Here is a 20,942-nt window from a genome sequence, read left to right on the forward strand (position 1 = left end):
CCTTGACAAAGATGTCACTATGGAGATGCCATCCCTGGTCTCTCACAGAAGTGGGTCTGGTGCACCAATCCGCCCCCTCATCACTTCCGCCCCTACTCACTGGTGACCGCCCACTACATGATGCAGCAGCCACCATCAGGCAATGAAATGGATGTCACTGGTGTTTTCCATGACTCATAATCTCACTGCCTTGTGAGATCAGTGTGCCCCCCCACCCCTCTCTCCACGGTACTATCGATTTTTCGGTACCAGTGCTTTTTTTTATGTGTCATACATTTTTTCTGTACCTTGCACTTGTTTTGCACTATATATATTTTTTGACTAGTTTTTTATGTATGTATGTGGTTTTCCCACTGCCTAGAAGGGAGTAGTGATGTACCTTTACTCATGACACATGCAATTTCAGAAATCAGGCGTATATACAGTTCAGAGGCCCACTTATAGAGGCCACCTGGGTTAGCCCCATGGTGGGCTCTGGTGAGCTGCCAAAGAAACAGTATTATTTAAACAATCACAAGTGAATGCTCAGCCTATTTCTGCAACCCATATTACTGTTGTCCAGTCAATGTATTCAGTGTTATGCACAACCTGTTGTTCTTCATTGTATCTTACATGTTGCTATATAAAGTACTATGTTTCATAAATTGTGTTTGTTCTTGCTTTAGCACATATAAAATGAATATTTCTCCACATAATTTACACAATGGAGAACACAATATAAAACAAAATTCAACAGCTTTTTTAGTTGTTGCGGGTGATCCTCTAAAGAAACTGATTTGTATCAGGCATATTTCAGTATATTAGTAAGCCTTAGTGAAGCATATTGATTATGCACCAGTGACTGGAGCCTGATTATATTGTTTCTTGAGTACAGATTGACATAATAATTGTTCAACAGAATGAGAACTGAAAATCTTTTCAAAAACTTCTTCCAACGTAGAAACTGTTTACAACTGACAGCTATATCTGTATCATCAAGCTCTTTGGGACCACCAGACAAACAAATTTCTTGTCTTTGGGTATGATGCACAAACAGATTCTTTCAAAGTGACCACGTGCCTTAAAAGAAACTAATGGTGAATTCGGACTGAGAATCTCTTTTTGAAGCTGCAAATGTGCTTGTACAGCATCAAAATCTGGTAAACAAACATCTGACCAGGTCAAAAAATATTTGAAAGATGTTTTTTTTCAAGTGAGGAAGAAAAATCTGTATTATTGTTAGATTCTTGGGTTGGTCATTGTGAGAGAACTGTTTAGAGCATCATAGCTGAGGATAAGAAGCTTGTTCATCTGGTTATTCCAAAGGACTCAAGGGCACAGATACAGCCATGGGACACATATGGCTTTCGATGTTGGAAGAACTTAGTGAGGAGATTTTCACATCTATTTCTGCTGAATGATTAAGATGTCAATCTATACTTGAGAAATATATAACAAACCTCCAGTCAATAGTGCATAATCATTTCTTTTCACCAAGGCTTACCAATGTACTGAAAAATGCCTGTTATAAATCAGGATACTTAGACAATCACCTGCGACAATTTGGAATCCTGCTGAATTTTGTTTTATATTTATTCTCCATTGTGTACAATATGTAAAGGAATTTCATTTATTTTATGTGCATGGTGTAAAAATCCTTATGTTTTAAGCATTGCTTTACAGAGTATCATTATCATAATGATTTTGTATCATAATAATGATTTACTTATTGTAATCAATTAAGATAATTCACATGTGGAACGGTAAACTAAAAAACAAAAAACAAAAACATGAATGTAAAATAATAATTTAAATACCAGGTGATCAAAAAGTCAGTATAAATTTGAAAACTGAATAAATCACAGAATTATGTAGATAGAGAGGTACAAATTGACACAGATACTTGGAATGTCATGGGATTTTATTAGAACCAAAAAATACAGAAGTTCACAAAATGTCCGACAGATGGCGCTGCATCTGATCAGAATAGCAATAATTAGCATAACAAAGTAAGATGAAGCAAAGATGATGTTCCTTACAGGAAATGCTCAATATGTCCACCATCATTCCTCAACAATAGCTGTAGTCGAGGAATAATGTTGTGAACAGCACTGTAAAGCATGTCCCAAGTTATGGTGAGGCATTGGTGTCAGATGTTGTCTTTCAGCATCCCTAGAGATGTCGGTCGATCATGATACACTTGCGACATCAGGTAACCCCAGAGCCAACAATCGCACAGACTGAGGTCTGGGGACCTGGGAGGCTAAGCATGACGAAAGTGGTAGCTGAGCACACGATCATCACCAAACGATGTGTGCAAGAGATCTTTCATGCGTCTAGCAATTTTTTTTTGGTTCTAATAAAACCCCATGTCATTCCAAGCATGTGTGTCAATTTTTACCTCTCTATCTACATTATTCTGTGGTTTATTGAGTTTTCAAATTTATACTGACTTTTTGATCACCCTGTATAAAACAAATTCAAGTAAAATAAATAATTTGAATAATAATGAATGTTTAGATATTTAAATTAGGTATGTTGGAAATACTTCAACATCACAGTGTGAACAGCTTATTTTCCAACAGTTTCTTTAATTTATGTTGTAATAAAAGTTATCATTTTTCAAAATTAATCAATGCTTGTGGAGTATTTTGCAAAATTTCAAATTATTACAAAAGTTCATCATACATTTTTCAAGAATGTTAATTACATATCAACTTTTATATGAAAAACATTTTTTATATATCATCATTTCAAAGATATTCTCATTAAACTTAATATGCCAAACTATCTTTCAGGGTGTGTTTTACTCCTTAAAAGTGAAATTATGCATAAATAAAAGAATATGTATTACATTATTTTGCCCACTCTATACATCCACCAAGTTTCATCAAGATCTTTTGGTTATACTTGGGAATGTTTGCTTGTCAGTTTCACTCCAATACTTATTAACAAAAATACCATAATAACAATTATAAAATGAAATTCGTAACTGAATCGAGTGAAGATTTCTTGGCATGGAGGTTACAGCATGTCGTTGTGGGTAGAATGCCATTGACAAGTGTACAAGTACCTCCTGGAATGCTCCCCAGGAAGTGTGTTGGGGCCTTTGCAATATATGAGGTGTGTTAAAGACCTTGGGTACAATATTGTCTTATAGAACCCAGAATGTTAGCTTAGCATAGTCATCAAAAATAAGTTATACTTCAAACTGAATGTATATGTATTAAATGCACTCAAAAGTATAGATGTAACTGAACTGCCTACCTCAGTAGAGTGTTTGCACAGACATAGAATGATTTAGTAAATTACACTATTACACTAATAAGTAAGTTCTAAAACCTTCCCGAATTACAAATTGTAAATAATAAGTAATTAGAAAACATGAGAATCAAAATTGTGATTCACACATGACCAACAACTGACTATAACTAGTAGACAACAGTGAAAGATGTACAGCATGTGGCATTCCTCCCCCTCATTGGGAACAGCAACCTAGTGTTTCAGAGCATCCTGTATCTGAATATAGTCAGTGGTCCTCCATTGTGCAACATTGTTGAATAATTATGTTTTAGTCATGTTGTCAGATACCGGTACTCATGGTTACTGTGACATTCAGATGCAGTAACATCAATCGAGGCACATTGATTATCAGGCAGATCATCATGGCCCTAATGATGAAGCCTCTATAGCTGATCTGTGCCTCAAGACAATGACAAGGCTTCATGCAATTGGACATGGGTGACATCTCTTTGCTTTTGTGTCCTCTCTTCAGAATTGTTATCCTTTTTAGATAATGGTTAAGAAGCATTATGGGATCTGATATGGGATGAAGTACCATTTTAGTATTTTTCTGATAGCCACAACTACTGCACAGTTTTAAAAGTTGATACCAGCTCTTCTGGTTGTAGCTTAAAGGTCAGTATTTGCCACTGTAATGGGTATCCAAGGCCTGTATGTGTGCAAGCTCACAGCAATCCAGCCTGACTTATATTTAGTGGTTGAAACAATGGTTATCCATAAAGTCTACTAGGGTTCTGTCTAAGGGTAGACCCCACATCACCACAATATATGCAACTAAATAATCAGCATGCGAACTGAAGTACCTGTCTATAGAATGTGTAGACTGTCATTAAAAAACAGTGAACAACAGTAAAACAATGGGAACTCCAGGATGGAATAACAGCAGTACAAAAAGAACAGATTGCTAATCACCATGTAGAGCAGGCATTGAGTTACAGGCAGGCACAATGAAAATATGAATGTGTACGTGTATTCTATTTCAAAAGAAGGACTTCTTGTCTGAAAGGTTAAATTTTTAGTAGTCTTTTCATTGTACCTTTCTGCAACTCAACACTTCCTCTATGTGATGGGGAGCAATCTATCCTTTTCATATTGCTACTAAACAAAACTAGCCGTATTGAAGTTCTGTCGATGTTCAGTTTGTTTCACCCAAGTTCATTTGCACAGTTGTGAATGTTCAGTGGCTGAGTGAATTTTAGACCTATGGAAAAAGAAATTACAGCATCCAGAAGGAGTTGCCTGACATAAACAAAAGTTGGTAGGCTTGTTTCTACATCTGAGAGATGATGTCTATTCCAATTTCATGCCAGTGACATAAGAGTGCTGCTAGTAGCATCACTATGAGGATGCAAATCAGGTTTGCTTTGAATACTCACTGTAATGGCTATGAGCAATAGTTACCTTTGTAATTAGATGTGGTGAGCTATGTTAGTCAAGAATGCCTTTAAGGCAACAAAGGTGCCATTATCATCACCTCACTGAGTTCAAACAAGGTCACGCCATAAGGCTATGAGAAGCTGCATGTTGCTTCTGCAATATTGCAGAAAGACTTGTCAGGAATGCAGCCACTGTACATGATTGCTGGCAGCAGTAGTCACAAGAATGACAGTTGCAATTAGACTGGGCTCCAGGTGGCCACATGGTACCACTGAGAGGGAGGACCATCATGTTTGCCATATGGCTCTGGTGCATCATACAACAACTGCAGCAGAAATATGAGTATCATTTGGCACCACAGTGACACAACACACTGTTATAAATTGATTACTTCAAGGACAGCTCCAAGCCAGACATCATGTAGCTAACCCCAAACCACCGCCATTTGTGACTTCTATGGTGTTACGTGAGAGCTCATTGGAGGGCCAGGTAGAGGTATGTTGTGTTTTCTGATGATAGCTGATTCTGCCTCAGTGCCAGTGATGGCTGTGTGTTGGTTAGGAGGCCAGCTGAGGGCCTGCAACCAACCTGTCTGTTTGCTAGATGCACAGGACCTACACCTGGAGTTATGGCCTGGAATGAGATTTCATATGACAGCAGGACCACTCTTGTTGGTATCCCACATATTCTCAATGCAAATTTGAATGTCAGTCTCATGATTCATCCTGTTGTGCTGCCATTCATGAACAGGGGGTGTTTTCCAACAGGGTAAAACTCTTCCACATACCACTCTTGTAACCCAACATGCTCTACAGAGTCTCAAAATGTTACATTAGGCTCCTCAGTCAATAGATCTGTCTCCAGTGGAGCACGTATGAGACATCATCAGATGACAACTCCAGCATCATCCATGAACACCATTAACCATCCCTGTATAGACTACTAAATGCAATAGGCTGGAATTCCATCCCAAAAACTGACATGTAGCACCTGTGGAACACAATATTAATGTATCAACATTTCACATTTGGGGTAGCTTATCTCTCGCTTACATTAACCCATGATCTTGCAATGTTAATCACTTAAATATGTTACCTAGACAATGATATTTCCAAAATTTCATTACTCTACTTTAATTATTTTTTGGTGTTGCATTTTTCTTCTGTTAGTGTATATTTCATTAAATCCAGTTTCTTGGCAGCCTAGCACTTATTTTACAAATTGTGTCAAAGTTTCTCACAGAGTAGGCCTTGCCTAAGTTTCATATACTATCTCACAAATAACAGGAGTCCAACAGCAACTCTCCATGCTATAATTTCAAGTTCGCAATGTTAATGAAAAATTGTACCATCCTTGATTGCTGTACCTCATAATCTCAAAATCAATAACTGTGAAATTATTCTTGCTTGCAGTAATTCAAAGTCTGAGTAATTCAAGCTCTGGATATTCTCAAAGTGTGAGATTGACCCAACAAAATTCAAATTCCTAGTGACTTGCACTTATCTCAGGGTATGAGAATGTCTTGAAGAAACTCTAAGACCCCATGCGGCCAACATACATATAATGCCCTCCTCAGCACTTGTCAGAAAAGTTACATTTTCTGCTCATAAACTTACTACAACTTAAGTCCTATAGAAAACTAAAAATAGCAGTATAGTCATATTCGATTGATGATTCCAACAACACAAAACACTTAATATCAACAGTTCAGAAAAAGATAGATTGCTACTTAATGTAAAAGTGACACATTAAGTTGCAGATAGACACAGTTAAAATTGTTTAATATTTAACATATTTATTCTTTTCTTGATGGATTGTTATAATTTTGTTGCTATTGTCAAACAGTCTGAAAATTTCTAATTTTCAATTATGCACAAATATATGAGGGATCTAGTCTATAGGACTTTTTCCTTTCTTTCAGCCAATGGCCACAGAATTATTGTATATTGTATCATTTGTTAATTAAGTATACTGGTGAAATTGTCAACACCTGCTTAAGGAACAAGAAGATCTTTATGGCTGCTTGCTCCAAGAAAATTTGTCATCTCTGTGCATCTATTTTTTTAGTATCTGTGCCTTGCAACTGAAATACCTTACACAGTGTCTGTGGTATTAGTACATTTGGAGGAAGTCTCATCTCATGAATATGTCAAGGAGCTGAAAAATCTCCTACAGCTCTTAATTTTTCTGCATCAGGATGCACTTCACTCTCATTAAGTTTCCCAAGAATTTTATTATTTTGGCGATGAAGAAGCACTCTCTGAGATTCATCTACATCTACATCTACATGGTTACTCTGCAATTCACATTTAAGTGCCTGGTAGAGGGTTCATTGAACCATTTTCATACTACTTCTCTACCATTCCACTCTTCAATGGTGTGTGGGAAAAAGGAACACCTAAATCTTTCCGTTTGAGCTCTGATTTCTCTCATTTTATTATGATGATCATTTCCCCCTAGGCAGGTGGGTGTCAACAACATATTTTTGCATTCGGAAGAGAAAGTTGGTGATTGAAATTTTCTAAATAGAACTCACAGCAAAGAAGACCGCCTTTGTTTCAATGACTGCCACCCCAACTCACGTATTATATCAGTGACACTCTCACCCCTATTGTGCGATAACACAAAACGAGCTGCCATTCTTTGCACTTTTTTAATGTCCTCCGTCAATCCCACCTGGTAAGGATCCCACACTGTGCAGCAATATTCCAGCAGAGGATGGACAAGTGTAATGTAGGCTGTCTCTTTAATGGGTTTGTCACATCTTCTAAGTGTTCTGCCAACAAAGCACAGTCTTTGTTTTGCCTTCCCCACAATATTATCTATGAGGTCCTTCCAATTTAAGTTGCTTGTAATTGTAGAATGGAATCAAAACATGCGGGAACTTGTATATATGTAAAAGAAAATGTAGATTATAAGAGTATAACATCTGTTTGCAAACTTGTTTGTGAAAGAGACTTTGAAATCTCAGCTGTAGAGTTAATGTCTGAAAACACTATTATTTTATGTGTGTATAGATCTCCAGTTAGCAACATAAGTGTTTTTTTCAAAAAATTGGACCTTGCTTTAGGCAAACTTAAGACAACTGGGAAAACTGTGGTACTATGTGGTGATTTTAATATTGACTTTCTGAGCCATAGCCCTCAAAGGGAAACGTTTTTAAATATTACAAAAGCCTACAATCTTTGTCTTACTGTTAGCTCTCCAACACATGTAACTAAAACTAGTGTCACTCTCCTTGATCAGGTATGTGTAAACATGGACAAGTGTACATCAGAAAACTTTAATACCAGCTATAGTGACCACCTTTCACAACTACTGACCGTACCTGTAAATCACATTTCGACCAGTATAGAAAATGTTATCCATAAAATGATTTATAGTGGGAAAAATATTGAATGCTTCCAGTACCTAATCAGTGAACAATCTTGGAGAGAAGTATATGATACCTCTAATACTAACAAAAAGATGGAACATTTTTTGAACATTTTCAAGCATAATTTTGACATAGCTTTTCCACAAAGGAAAGTTATTTCCAAGAGCACAGATAGATTCAGAAACTGGATTACACCAGGCATCAGAGTATCTTGTAAAAGGAAGCGGGAACTTTTTCTGCAGTCAAAAACTAACAGCAGTCCAGAATTTATTAATTATTTCAAAAAATACAAGCTAGTTTTGAAACGCATCATAAAGGAGGCAAAAATTAAGGAAAATGACAAATATATTATGAAGTCATCCAATAAAACTAAGTCCATGTGGAAAGCTGTGCAGCATCTTACTGGGAAGAAGACAACTCACAAAAATATTGTGATATCACATGATGGCAAGAATGTCACTGACCCTAGGGAAGTTGCAAATAGTTTCAATTCTTACTATGCAACTGTTGCTGGGAAATTAGTGAAGAAAAAATTTGGAAATCCACCTAATACAACATGGAAAGAACTTTCATCTATTGAAATAAATAATATATCCATGTTCCTCAGTCCAGTAAGCCCAACAGAGCTCCTAAATATGATTAATTCACTGAAGAGTAAGTATTCAACTGGTATTGATGATATTCCAGATTATATTATAAAAATAACAGCAAGGCAAATACTTTCACCTTTATTGGACATATGCAATTCATTCTTATCATGTGGTGTCTTCCCTCAGCAACTGAAAATGGCAAAAGTAATACCCGTATATAAAAAAGATGACCATCAATGTATGGGTAACTATATGCCTGTGTCTCTATTGTCAGGGTTTTCGAAAATTATTGAAAAAGTGTTCCTTTCAAAACTAATTACATTCTTCGACAAGAATAATATTATTTCTGGATGTCAACATGGCTTCAGAGCACAGAGATCAATTGAAACTGCCACTTTCAATCTGATAAACCATGTCTTAAATGCAGTGGACAAAAACAGAAATATCTCAGGTTTATTCTTGGACCTAACAAAAGCTTTTGATGTGATTGATCATTCTACACTCCTGAGGAAGCTCGAATGGTATGGTGTAAGAGGTGTGCCAAATCAGTGGATCAAATCATATTTGGAATATCGCTCTCAGGTAACTGAAATTAAGTACACAGAAGGAAATGAACTCCAGGTACACGTTTCAGAACCATGTGGACTAAATCATGGTGTTCCACAGGGCTCCATTTTAGGTCCCTTTCTTTTTTTGGTCTACATTAATGATTTCCCATCACACGTTAGGGATTCTGAACCAGTACTGTTTGCAGATGACACCAGTCTACTGATTGAAGGGAATAATGAAGAAAATCTTACTGCATCTGCAAAAGATATTACTAAAGGAGTGTCTGAATGGTTTACCAGAAACAGGCTAATAGTTAATCCCCAAAAAATGGTACTCATGAATTCCCACACTGATCAAAATAAAAATCCAACACAACCTGTAAGATGTATAGATAACCAAAACATTAGTTCTGCCAATGAAACTAAATTTCTTGGGATTCATATCCAGGAAAATCTTAAATGGAACACTCATATCACAGCCCTAAATTCAAAACTAGCAAAAATGAGCTATGTGGTAAGAATTCTCTGCAACAGTACTAGTGCAGAAACAGTTAGGGCTGTGTACTTTGCTCGTGTACATTCAATACTGAAGTACGGTATCATTTTCTGGGGAAATGTACATCAGGCCATAACAGTTTTCAGGAAACAAAAGGCAATTATAAGAATAATGAAACAAGTGAGCAGCAGAAAATCATGCAAACCTTTCTTTAAAGATCTAAAGATCCTACCCCTTCCCTGCATTTATATACTGGAAGTAGTCATGCATGTCAAAAAAAGCATTCTGAGAAAAGAAAACCTTTTTCCTCAAAACAAAAGTGTCCATGATTACAGTACCAGGTCAGACAGTGACATACATGTCAATCATTGTAACACCACATTATGCCAAAAAGGTGTATATCATGCAGGAACAAAACTTTACAACAGATTACCAAGACATATAAAATCTCTTACTGAACTACAAAGCTTTAAAAAGTCTGTGACATCCTACCTTCTGAAAAACTGCTAATATTCAGTCTCACAGTATCTTATGCAAGAAAAAATGTAATTTGTATCTTTAATTGTAGAAATAAGTTATAAATATACAGTATTTCAAAAATTTGTAATTATTATCTGTATAGATCCAATTTGTCATAAAAATTTATAAAATTTATGTTTGACATTTGAAAATCCAATAGCTAAAAAGGTTTTCTGTCCAGTATCCTGTGTACAATATATGTACTTAAAAAGAGATTTATATGGACAAATAAATAAATAAATAAATAAAGTAATTCCTAGGTATTTAGTCGAATTGACAGTGCTTAGATTTGTGCAATTTATTGTATACCGAACATTTATTGGATTTATTTTAGTACCCATGTGGATGACCTCGCACTTTTCTTTGTTTAGTGTCAATTGCCACTTTTCATACCATACAGAAATTCTCTCTAGATCATTTTGTAATTGGAATTGATCATCTGGTGATTTTACTAGATGGTAAATTACAGCGTCATCTGCAAACAATCTAAGGGGGCTGCTCAGATTCTCACCTATATCATTTATGTAAATCAGGAACAGCAGAGGGCCTAAGACACTACCTTGTGGAATGCCAGATATCACTTCTGTTCTACTTGATGATTTGCTGTCTATCACTACAAACTGTGACCTCTCTGAGAGGAAATCACAAATCCAGTCACACAACTGAGATGAAACTCCATATGCAGGCAATTTGATTAATAGTTGCTTGTGGTGAATGGTATCAAAAGCCTATCAGAAATCCAGGAATATGAAATCGATCTGAGATCCCTTGTCGACAGCACTCATTGCTTCATGAGAATAAAGAACTAGCTACATATCACAAGAACAATATTTTCTGAATCCGTGTTGGTTATGTATCAATAAGTCATTTTCTTCAAGGTGATTCATAATGTTTGAGTACAGTGTATGCTCCAAAATCCTACTGCAAATTGAGGTCAGTGATATGGGTCTGTAATTCAATGGGTTACTCCTATTTCCTTTCTTGAATATTGGTGTGACCTGTGCTACTTTCCAGTCTTTAGGAACAGACCTTTCATCAAGTGAGTGGTTGTATACGCTTGCTAAGAAAGGCACTATTGTGTCTGCATACTCTGAAAGACACCTGTTGGTATACCATCTGGACCGGAAGACTTGCCTTTCTTAAGTGATTTGAATTGTTCTGCAACACCTAAGATATCTACTTTTATGTCACTTGTGCTAACAGCTGTTCTGGTTTCAAATTCTGGAATATTTACTTTGTCTTCTTTCATGAAGGAATTTGGGAAAACTGTATTTAGTAACTCCACTTTAGTGGCACCATAATCGGTAACATTTCCATCGCTATCGTGCAGTGACGGTATTGACTGTTTTTTTGCCACTGGTGTACTTTACATATGACCAGAACCTCTTCGGGTTTTCTACCATAATTTGAAACAATTTTTCATTGTGGAAACTATTAAAAGCATCTCACATTGACGTCCACACTAAATTTCGAGCTTCCGTGAAAGTTATCCAGTCTTGGGGTTTGCGTTCTTCTGAATTTGGCATGCTTTTTTCATTGCTTCTACAAGAGTGTTCTGATGGGTTTTGTGTACCATGTTGGATCAGTCCCGTCTCTTATTAACTTATGCTATATGAATCTATCTATTGTTGCCGATACTGTATCTTTGAATTCAGATGGAGACTTACATCATGGACACACTACAGTACAGTTGTCCAATGGCTTATACACTCTGCGAAAGTCTGTAAGAAAACAACAAATATTATTCACATAACAAAAATGCAATTTCTGTTTAAGATGTTGAAAGTGTGCCTCCAGTGATAGACAATTGCCCGGAACAGTCATCATCATGTATACTTGTTGGAGTAGCTTCATCAGTCTGAAGTTCTAATCTCTCACAGTCTATGACTGCTTGTGTTACCTGCAAGAAATATCTTCCAAGAACATTATGGTTGCATTCAGGTGAAATAACAAATTGAAAGGGCTGTATTCAGTCACTGATAGCTGTTATCACAACACAGTTTCCCATCAGCTGACGTATTTTCAATTTGCGATCTTTAGTGCAATGGCCTTTGAATCTTGGAACATAATCTTCTTCAGCTAGTAAAGATAAGCATCCGATGTCACAGGAAATGTCTCCCAGAATCGACTAATGCTTGGCAAGTGCCATTCATGGGGAATTTTCATCTGCAGGGATGTCACCTTCTTGGATGGTCACCTCATTTAGTTTTCCTTGATTCTGGGCCGAGTGGCTGGAACCTATATGTAGCAGCAGGGAACAACTATGATATATTTGGAGATTGGCCTTGAGCTGGGTATGGCAACAGCCTTTCTTCTGCAAGTTGGCTGCATTCATTTGCAGCTGTCTGGCATGCTTAGAACTGCCCTGTTAGTTGACATCTTGTAGCATTCTCTTTTTCTTTCTTTACAGTAGCGTAGGACATACAGTACCAACTCCATGCTTATAAACACTGAACTCTGTGCAGCAATGATGTCACATCATGTGAGCAGACCAAAGGCATGCCATACCTTGAGGCTTTGTTAGAGCACTGCCCACCAGTGCAGCAGCACTGCAGAACCCAATTATGTCTCCACTGCTTCAGCTCTGCTAACAGCATCTAAAATGCAGTACTACCATCATGTTACTATCAAACGCTTTGCTACATCCTGTGGGTGTGTTCTCTAGATGGTGCCTTCAATTTAGTAGAGTCCAGCACCACAAAAAGAAGGGGTCCTTTCACTATCACTGTCCTCACGGCAGAAGAAAATTTTAAAAGGACGAGGACAGTCTGATGTTAGTCTTGTTCATGTTAATGACAAGTGGTACCACAATGTGTTACTCATTCTGTTAACCAGTAATCAGTATCTCTAATCTACAGTTTGGGTTAATCCACTGAGCTTTGTTAGCAGTGCTAGTGAATATAGATATGTACTACAAAGAACTCAGGGTCTGTTTTTAGTTTGTTCTGATACTGCTGAATAATTGTGACTAATGTTCCATGTGGTATTTTTTTATGGAATGCTGTTTTAATATCTATCAAATAATCCTACAATGAATCACAGCTTATTTCTATTTTATTCTGACAATTGTAGAATACTTGTGCTATAACGTGTTGTTCCTTTATTCTCTCAAATAAATTCTGTTCTCCTGACAGAGCTTAAGCAGCCAATATTTTCCAAATTTTCCATTCAATTTCCACAAATTGTCAGAGACTGTATTCATACCTATGAATATATGATCTTTCCTAAGTGTCTAGCGGCCACTGCTCGGCTGGCCGCTTAGGAGGCGCAGCTGCTGCATGGCTGGCAGACAGTGTCGGACGTAGAGGACGCGCGTAATTGCGCGGCGCCACTTTGATCGGCGAGTCACAACACTTTTCCCCCCTTTGAAATTGTTGCACTGGTCTTGATGGAGATGTCCTGGAGATGGATAACATCCATAGGCGTTGTTTGACTCACCGTGAAGTCTCGAGGAGGCGGCTCCCCATACGGACGGAAGTGTCCCCAATGATAACGGGTCGAGATGACACGAGACGTAGGGGTCGAATCTGCTGGGGCACCCTGCACCAATCTGCCCATTGTGGCAAGTCCAGTTGATATGACAGGTGACATGGGTGATGTGTCGGCATCCGTTGGAGGAGGAGGTGAGTAGATTTGCTCTGACAGAGGATGGTCATCCGGTTCCTGCATGGGCATGTCTCCTGGTGGCGTCCGTTCTTGTGCTGGCATCGCGATGACGGTGAGACGGCTGCATTGTGAGTATTGAGAGATGCCAAGATTCAGAGCATCAGGTAGAGCCGAAGGTGGTGTAGCGGCATTCGGAACAGGCGTTGCTGGCACACGAGGCCGAAGCTGGTCCGAATGACGCACTGCAACACCCGTGTCCTTCTGGATTTCATACAGGCGTCTGCCACGGTGTCTTAAGATGTGGTTCGGGCTCCATTTTAACCGCCTGCCATATCCCCGTAGCCAGACAAGGTCGTCGGTGGTGAACCAGCCAAGGGAAGGCACCCGCGGCCGTGAGGTGGGAGGCCGCAGAAGATGAAGTAGCGTGCGGGGCTGTCGGCCATGTAAGAGCTCAGCCGGGCTGTCGTCGCCCATGGGGGTGAAACAGTAAGTAGCCAGAAACTGGAGAAGCGCATCATCAGCAGCATAGGAAGTCAGAAGTTTCCCCATCTGAGCCTTAAATGTGCGGATCAGTCGTTCAGCCTCACCGTTGGATTGTGGATGGAACGGCGGGGCTGTGACATGCATAACGCCGTGACGAACACAAAAATCCGCAAATTCGGATGAGGCAAATTGTGGACCATTATCAGTAACAAGAGTAGGGGGGAGGCCTTCCAAAGAAAAAATGCGGGCGAGAGCACTGGTGGTTGCCGCGGTGGTAGGCGACGTGCAACGGACAATGAAAGGAAAGTTAGAGTAGGCGTCAATTACGAGGAGCCAATAAGTACCTAAAAAGGGTCCCGCAAAGTCAGCATGAATGCGCTCCCAGGGCTTCTCAGGCAAAGGCCACAGTGACAAAGATGACTTTGGGGCAGCGGCCTGTGAAGTACAAGGGCCGCAGGCAGTGACCATGTGTGCTATTTCAGAGTCGATGCCAGGCCAGTACACATGACGGCGCACCAGAGATTTTGTGCGAGACACACCCCAGTGCCCTTGGTGAAGGAGGTGCAAGACCGAAGCACGCAAAGGGACAGGTACCAAGACACGCGGCGAAGCATTGTCAGTGGAGAGGAGGATAACACCATCCCTAGCCGTGAGGCAGTAACGCAAAGCGTAGTAGTTCCACAACAGATCAGAAGGCATAGTGGATGGGCGATCGGGCCAACCCTTCTGAATACAGCGTAAAACCCGGGAGAGGGTAGGGTCAGAACTCGTAGCAGCCGCCAGCCTGTCCCCAGTGATGGGGAACCCGTCCACAACCCGCTTCTCGGCAACATCCAGGTGGAAACACAAAAGTTCGTCCCTATCGAATGCCTGATCAGGACCCATGGGAAGGCGAGACAGAGCATCAGCATTTGCATGTTGAGCCATTGGCCAGAAATGAATCTCATAATTGAAACGAGACAAGTAAAGAGCCCAACGCTGGAGGCGGTGTGCAGCCTTGTCGGGAAGTGACGTTGATGGATGAAACAAGGAAACAAGTGGTTTGTGATCCGTAACAAGATGAAATTTTGAGCCATAGAGAAAAATACCAAACTTATGAAGAGCATAAATAATGGCCAAAGCTTCTTTTTCAATTTGAGAGTACTTTTGTTGGGCATCCATGAGCGTTTTGGGGGCATAAGCAATGGGTTGTTCCGAACCGTCAGAAAAACGGTGCGCCAGGACTGCACCGACCCCGTATTGAGAGGCGTCTGTGGCAAGAACAAGATGTTGGCCAGGTCGATAAGTAGCCAGGCACGGGGCCTGTTTCAGCATAGTCTTCAATTTCTGGAAAGCCGCATCGCATGATGCGTACCAGTGAAAAGGCACGTTTTTATGCAACAGGCGATGCAACGGCTGAGCCACCGAAGCCGCAGACGGTAAAAACTTGTTATAGTATGCTATTATCCCCAAGAAGGCCTGCAGTTCCTTAACAGATGTAGGGCGAGGAAGGGCATCGATCGCAGCAACAGTTTGCTGAAGTGGACGAATATCATCCCAAGAGAGTTGAAACCCCAAGTACGTGATAGATGCCTGAAAAAATTGTGATTTCTGAAGATTACACTTAAGACCGGCAGTCTGTAAGACATGAAAAAGTGTGCGGAGATTTTGAAGATGTTCTTCAGTGGTGGAGCCAGTGACAACAATGTCGTCCATGTAATTGATACACCCAGGGACAGGGAGCAATAATTGTTCCAAGAATCGCTGAAAGAGAGCAGGGGCGCATGCAAACCCCGAATGGCAAGCATTGGTATTGATAGAGGCCGAAAGGCGTGTTAAGGACCAGAAACTGCCGGGAAGCCGCTGTTAGAAGCGTTTGCTGTTCAAGGAGATTTTGCAATAGTTGCTCGACAGTAGCCATGGAACCCTGTGGGTCAACGGTGAAAAGAAAAAATCCACTACCTCGTTGCCAATTGTTATAACGTCAAGTTTAACAAATATATTTCAGAACGACACAACACATATAAGTCACAGAGTAAGTTGACAAGCAAGACATGTGTACACATTAGCATTCGAATGAGCACTGAGTCCCAGTCTAGCGGCCGCTGCTCGGCTGGCCGCTTAGGTGGCGCAGCTGCTGCATGGCTGGCAGACAGCACCGCACGTAGAGGACGCGCGTAATTGCGCAGCGGCACTTTCAATGATCGGCGAGTCACAACACTAAGAACCATTTAAATCTCACAATTTCTTGGTGACAGGTTCAAGAATTAGGTGAAATTTATGAATTCAGTTATTCAAATATACAATTTCCCACTTCATGTTCCAGTTGAAAAAATGAATTGCAACATTAGCAAAGGCATTGTGTATGTTTTGAAGTAATAGAGGACTCATCCCAGAGAAGATGTAATATTGTAATTCATTGAATAATAAGCATAATATTGAATACGGAATAAGAATATAAAATATCTCTGTGTAACAAATGAAAATGATAATTATTCAGAATCATTGTCATTCTCTCTTAGAGTTTCAACCTCTTGTTTCGAGAGCAGAAAACTAAAGATTTTAATAAAATTTTGATAGATATTCTGTGTCACCTCTTAAGGTGCTTTTGGATCTCAGATTGTTCTGTTGGCTCCTAAAATTAGAGCCCTAAGATCTGCCTTTTCAACCCACTTTCCCAAATTAATTCCAAGGAACCATTCCTCTTTTGTAAAACTTATCTGTGAGAAGTTTATCTATTGTGATATTTGAATGTAAGTATGAATTGTTTAAAATAGTTTAGTATTTGTTGCTAAAATGTAGTGTTTGTTCTTCAAAGGATCTGAAAAAATGTCTTCTGAGGTGAAGCCATTCTCCAGGATATGCAGAACTACCTCTTTTAAGGTAAGATTCAGTTTTTTAAATTGACACAGTAATTTCATATAATGGACTCATAGAAATGGTTTTAAAGATTAATGCAATGTAACATCAGCTCCCAGACACAGTAGCGTCGTTACTGATTTCATTTTAGCTTGCATTTTCTGTGATTTTTTGGTGTCTTGTACTTGTTATAAAAGGCATAGTTTTCATTTGTTGCACAGCCCCATAGGTTCCATTTTGTAATAGGACTTGTGGGTACAGATGTTTGACAAGTGCATCAGGTGTAATGTTTTCTCTTTGGTTGACACAGTGGATCACTGTTCATGCCAAGTGACATATTTTAAGTAGTCTTTAACCTATTTGCAATCATTCATGTTCTGTGCATGCATCAATGTTATGTAATTATTTGCAATTTGTAAATAAATTGTGTTCTTATGCAGCAATACTGAGTTCATATAATTTATTCTTGTTAACTCACTCACAGATGTGATCGAAAGGTAATGGATTTTTTTTTTAATTTTGCAGGCTTTATACATCTGATTTTCAATTTTTTCATCTGTGTGGCACAGATGTTCCTGATGTATGTGTGCATTTTCATCTGTTGTGAATATTTAGTTTATTGTTGACAGTAGAAGTAAAGCTTTCACATGTTTTCAAGTACTCAGCAAATTTTTACTTTTGAAAAAGATGGATCAAAGAATTTGCTTGAAAAATGGAATAAAGTGCAGTACTGCACTCAAAATGTTGACTGAGGCCATGAGACAACAGTTTATCAGTGGTATAAACTTTTCAAAGAGGGTCAAGAAGATGTTGAAGACAGTTACCACCCTGGACGCCCTAGCACATCAGTTACTGACAACAATGTGGAGGAAGTACAGAAAACAGTTCTGGAAAAACCACTGAATCACCATCAGGGAGATTGCTGATGATGCTGGCTTATCCTTTGGCTGATATTAAGCAACTTTTTTGGATGTTTTGGGCGTGAAATGTGTAAGAGTGAGGTTTGTTCCAAAATTGTTGAATTTCAACCAAAAATGACATCATGTAGACATCACTCAGGAATTCCTGAGTGAAGTTGACAATGATCCAGAACATGTAAAGAAGTTTATAACAGGTGACAAAACACGGGTGTATGGGTATGTCATAAAAAGCAAGTCTCAGTCATCCCAGTGAAAACTACCTGAAGAGCCAAGACTGGGGGGGGGGGGGGGGGGGGGGGGGGGGAGTTAATAAGTTCAGTCACATGTAAAGGTGCTTCTTACTGTTTACTTCGATTGCAGTGGGATAGTGCATCATGATTTCCTGCTGAATGGTCATATGGTCAATAAGGAATCGTATGTGTACCATCTGAGTGAATCAATCCAAAGAAAATGACCAAGACTGTGGCAAAACCACTCATGGAAATTGCATCACAATAATGCTCCCATTTACATGCCAATGCTTGTTCATGATTTTTTTTTTTTGCAAATAATGGAACTTTTATGTCACATCAACCACTGTATTTCCTGGACATGGCCCCCTGCACCTTCTCTCTATTCCCAGTTCTGAAGAGAACCATGAAATGATGTTGTTTTGTCACCATTAATGAGATAAAAATGAAGTTGCTGAAGGAGATGAACACTGTAATGAAAACTGAGTTCCAGAAGTGCTTCTAACACTGGAAAAAGCATTGGCACAATTCAAAGATGATGTGACTTACCAAATGAAAGTGCTGGCAGGTTGACAGACACACAAACAAACACAAACATACACACAAAATTCAAGCTTTCGCAACAAACTGTTGCCTCATCAGGAAAGAGGGAAGGAGAGGGAAAGACGAAAGGATGTGGGTTTTAAGGGAGAGGGTAAGGAGTCACTCCAGTCCCGGGAGCGGAAAGACTTAACTTGTCTGCTTGTGTCTGTATATGTGTGGATGGATATGTGTGTGTGTGCGAGTGTATACCCGTCCTTTTTTCCCCCTAAGGTAAGTCTTTCCGCTCCCGGGATTGGAGTGACTCCTTACCCTCTCCCTTAAAACCCACATCCTTTCGTCTTTCCCTCTCCTTCCCTCTTTCCTGATGAGGCAACAGTTTGTTGCGAAAGCTTGAATTCTGTGTGTATGTTTGTGTTTGTTTGTGTGTCTGTCGACCTGCCAGCACTTTCATTTGGTAAGTCACATCATCTTTGTTTTTAGATATATTTTTCCTACGTGGAAGTGAAAAATGGACGATAACCAGTTTGGACAAGAAGAGAACAGAAGCTTTCAAAATGTGGTGCTACAGAAGAATGCTGAAGATAAGGTGGGTAGATCATGTAACTAATGAGGAGGTATTGAATAGGATTAGGGAGAAGAGAAGTTTGTGACACAACTTGACTAGAAGAAGGGATCGGTTGGTAGGACATGTTTTGAGGCATCAAGGGATCACAAATTTAGCATTGGAGGGCAGCGTGGAGGGTAAAAATCGTAGAGGGAGACCAAGAGATGAATACACTAAGCAGATTCAGAAGGATGTAGATTGCAGTAGGTACTGGGAGATGAAGAAGCTTGCACAGGATAGAGTAGCATGGAGAGCTGCATCAAACCAGTCTCTGGACTGAAGACCAAAAATAGAGGGAAACATTCCACGTGGGAAAAATATATCTAAAAACAAAGATGATGTGACTTACCGAATGAAAGCGCTGGCAGGTCGATAGACACACAAACAAACACACACACACAAAATTCAAGCTTTCGCAACAAACTGTTGCCTCATCAGGAAAGAGGGGAAGGAGAGGGAATTCACCTGGTCCTACTCCAAATCCCATGCCACTTTCCTTGACGTTGACCTCCACCTGTCCAATGGCCGGCTTCACACGTCCGTCCACATCAAACCCACCAACAAGCAACAGTACCTGCATTATGACAGCTGCCACCCATTCCACATCAAACGGTCCCTTCCCTACAGCCTAGGTCTTCGTGTCAAACGAATCTGCTCCAGTCCGGAATCCCTGAACCATTACACCAACAACCTGTCAACAGTTTTCGCATCTCGCAACTACCCTCCCGACCTGGTACAGAAGCAAATAACCAGAGCCACTTCCTCATCCCCTCGAACCCAGAATCCCCCACAGAAGAACCACAAAAGTGCCCCACTTGTGACAGGATACTTTCTGGGACTGGACCAGACTCTGAATGTGGCTCTCCAGCAGGGATACGACTTCCTCAAATCCTGCCCTGAAATGAGATCCATCCTTCATGAAATCCTCCCCACTCCACCAAGAGTGTCTTTCCGCCGTCCACCTAACCTTCGTAACCGGTTAGTTCATCCCTATGAAATCCCCAAACCACCTTCCCTACCCTCTGGCTCCTATCCTTGTAACCGCCCCCGGTGTAAAACCTGTCCCATGCACCCTCCCACCACCACCTACTCCAGTCCTCTAACCCGGAAGGTGTACACGATCAAAGGCAGAGCCACTTGTGAAAGCACCCACGTGATTTACCAACTGACCTGCCTACACTGTGATGCATTCTATGTGGGAATGACCAGCAACAAACTGTCCATTCGCATGAATGGACACAGGCAGACAGTGTTTGTTGGTAATGAGGATCACCCTGTGGCTAAACATGCCTTGGTGCACGGCCAGCACATCTTGGCACAATGTTACACCGTCCGGGTTATCTGGATACTTCCCACCAACACCAACCTATCCGAACTCCGGAGATGGGAACTTGCTCTTCAATACATCCTCTCTTCCCGTTACCCACCACACCTCAATCTCTGCTAATTTCAAGTGGCCGCCACTCATACCTCACCTGTCATTCAACATCATCTTTGCCTCTTCACTTCCGCCTCGACTGACACCTCTGC

At 40.0% G+C, this 20,942-nt stretch overlaps 1 protein-coding gene across 1 annotated transcript in view; it reads left to right on the forward strand.

Moving 5' to 3' along the window:
- LOC126260406 (calcium-activated chloride channel regulator 1-like) overlaps positions 1–17,163 on the forward strand; it is a 186,093-nt gene extending 168,930 nt beyond the window's left edge. The window contains exon 11 of the mRNA XM_049957733.1: positions 17,075–17,163. Within this exon, the coding sequence (XP_049813690.1) occupies positions 17,075–17,163 (89 nt within the window). The remainder of the gene's footprint in view (positions 1–17,074) is intronic.
- Positions 17,164–20,942: the final 3,779 nt, after the last annotated feature.

This window comes from Schistocerca nitens, chromosome 5, assembly GCF_023898315.1.
Source record: "Schistocerca nitens isolate TAMUIC-IGC-003100 chromosome 5, iqSchNite1.1, whole genome shotgun sequence".
Taxonomy (NCBI): Eukaryota; Metazoa; Arthropoda; class Insecta; order Orthoptera; family Acrididae; genus Schistocerca; species Schistocerca nitens.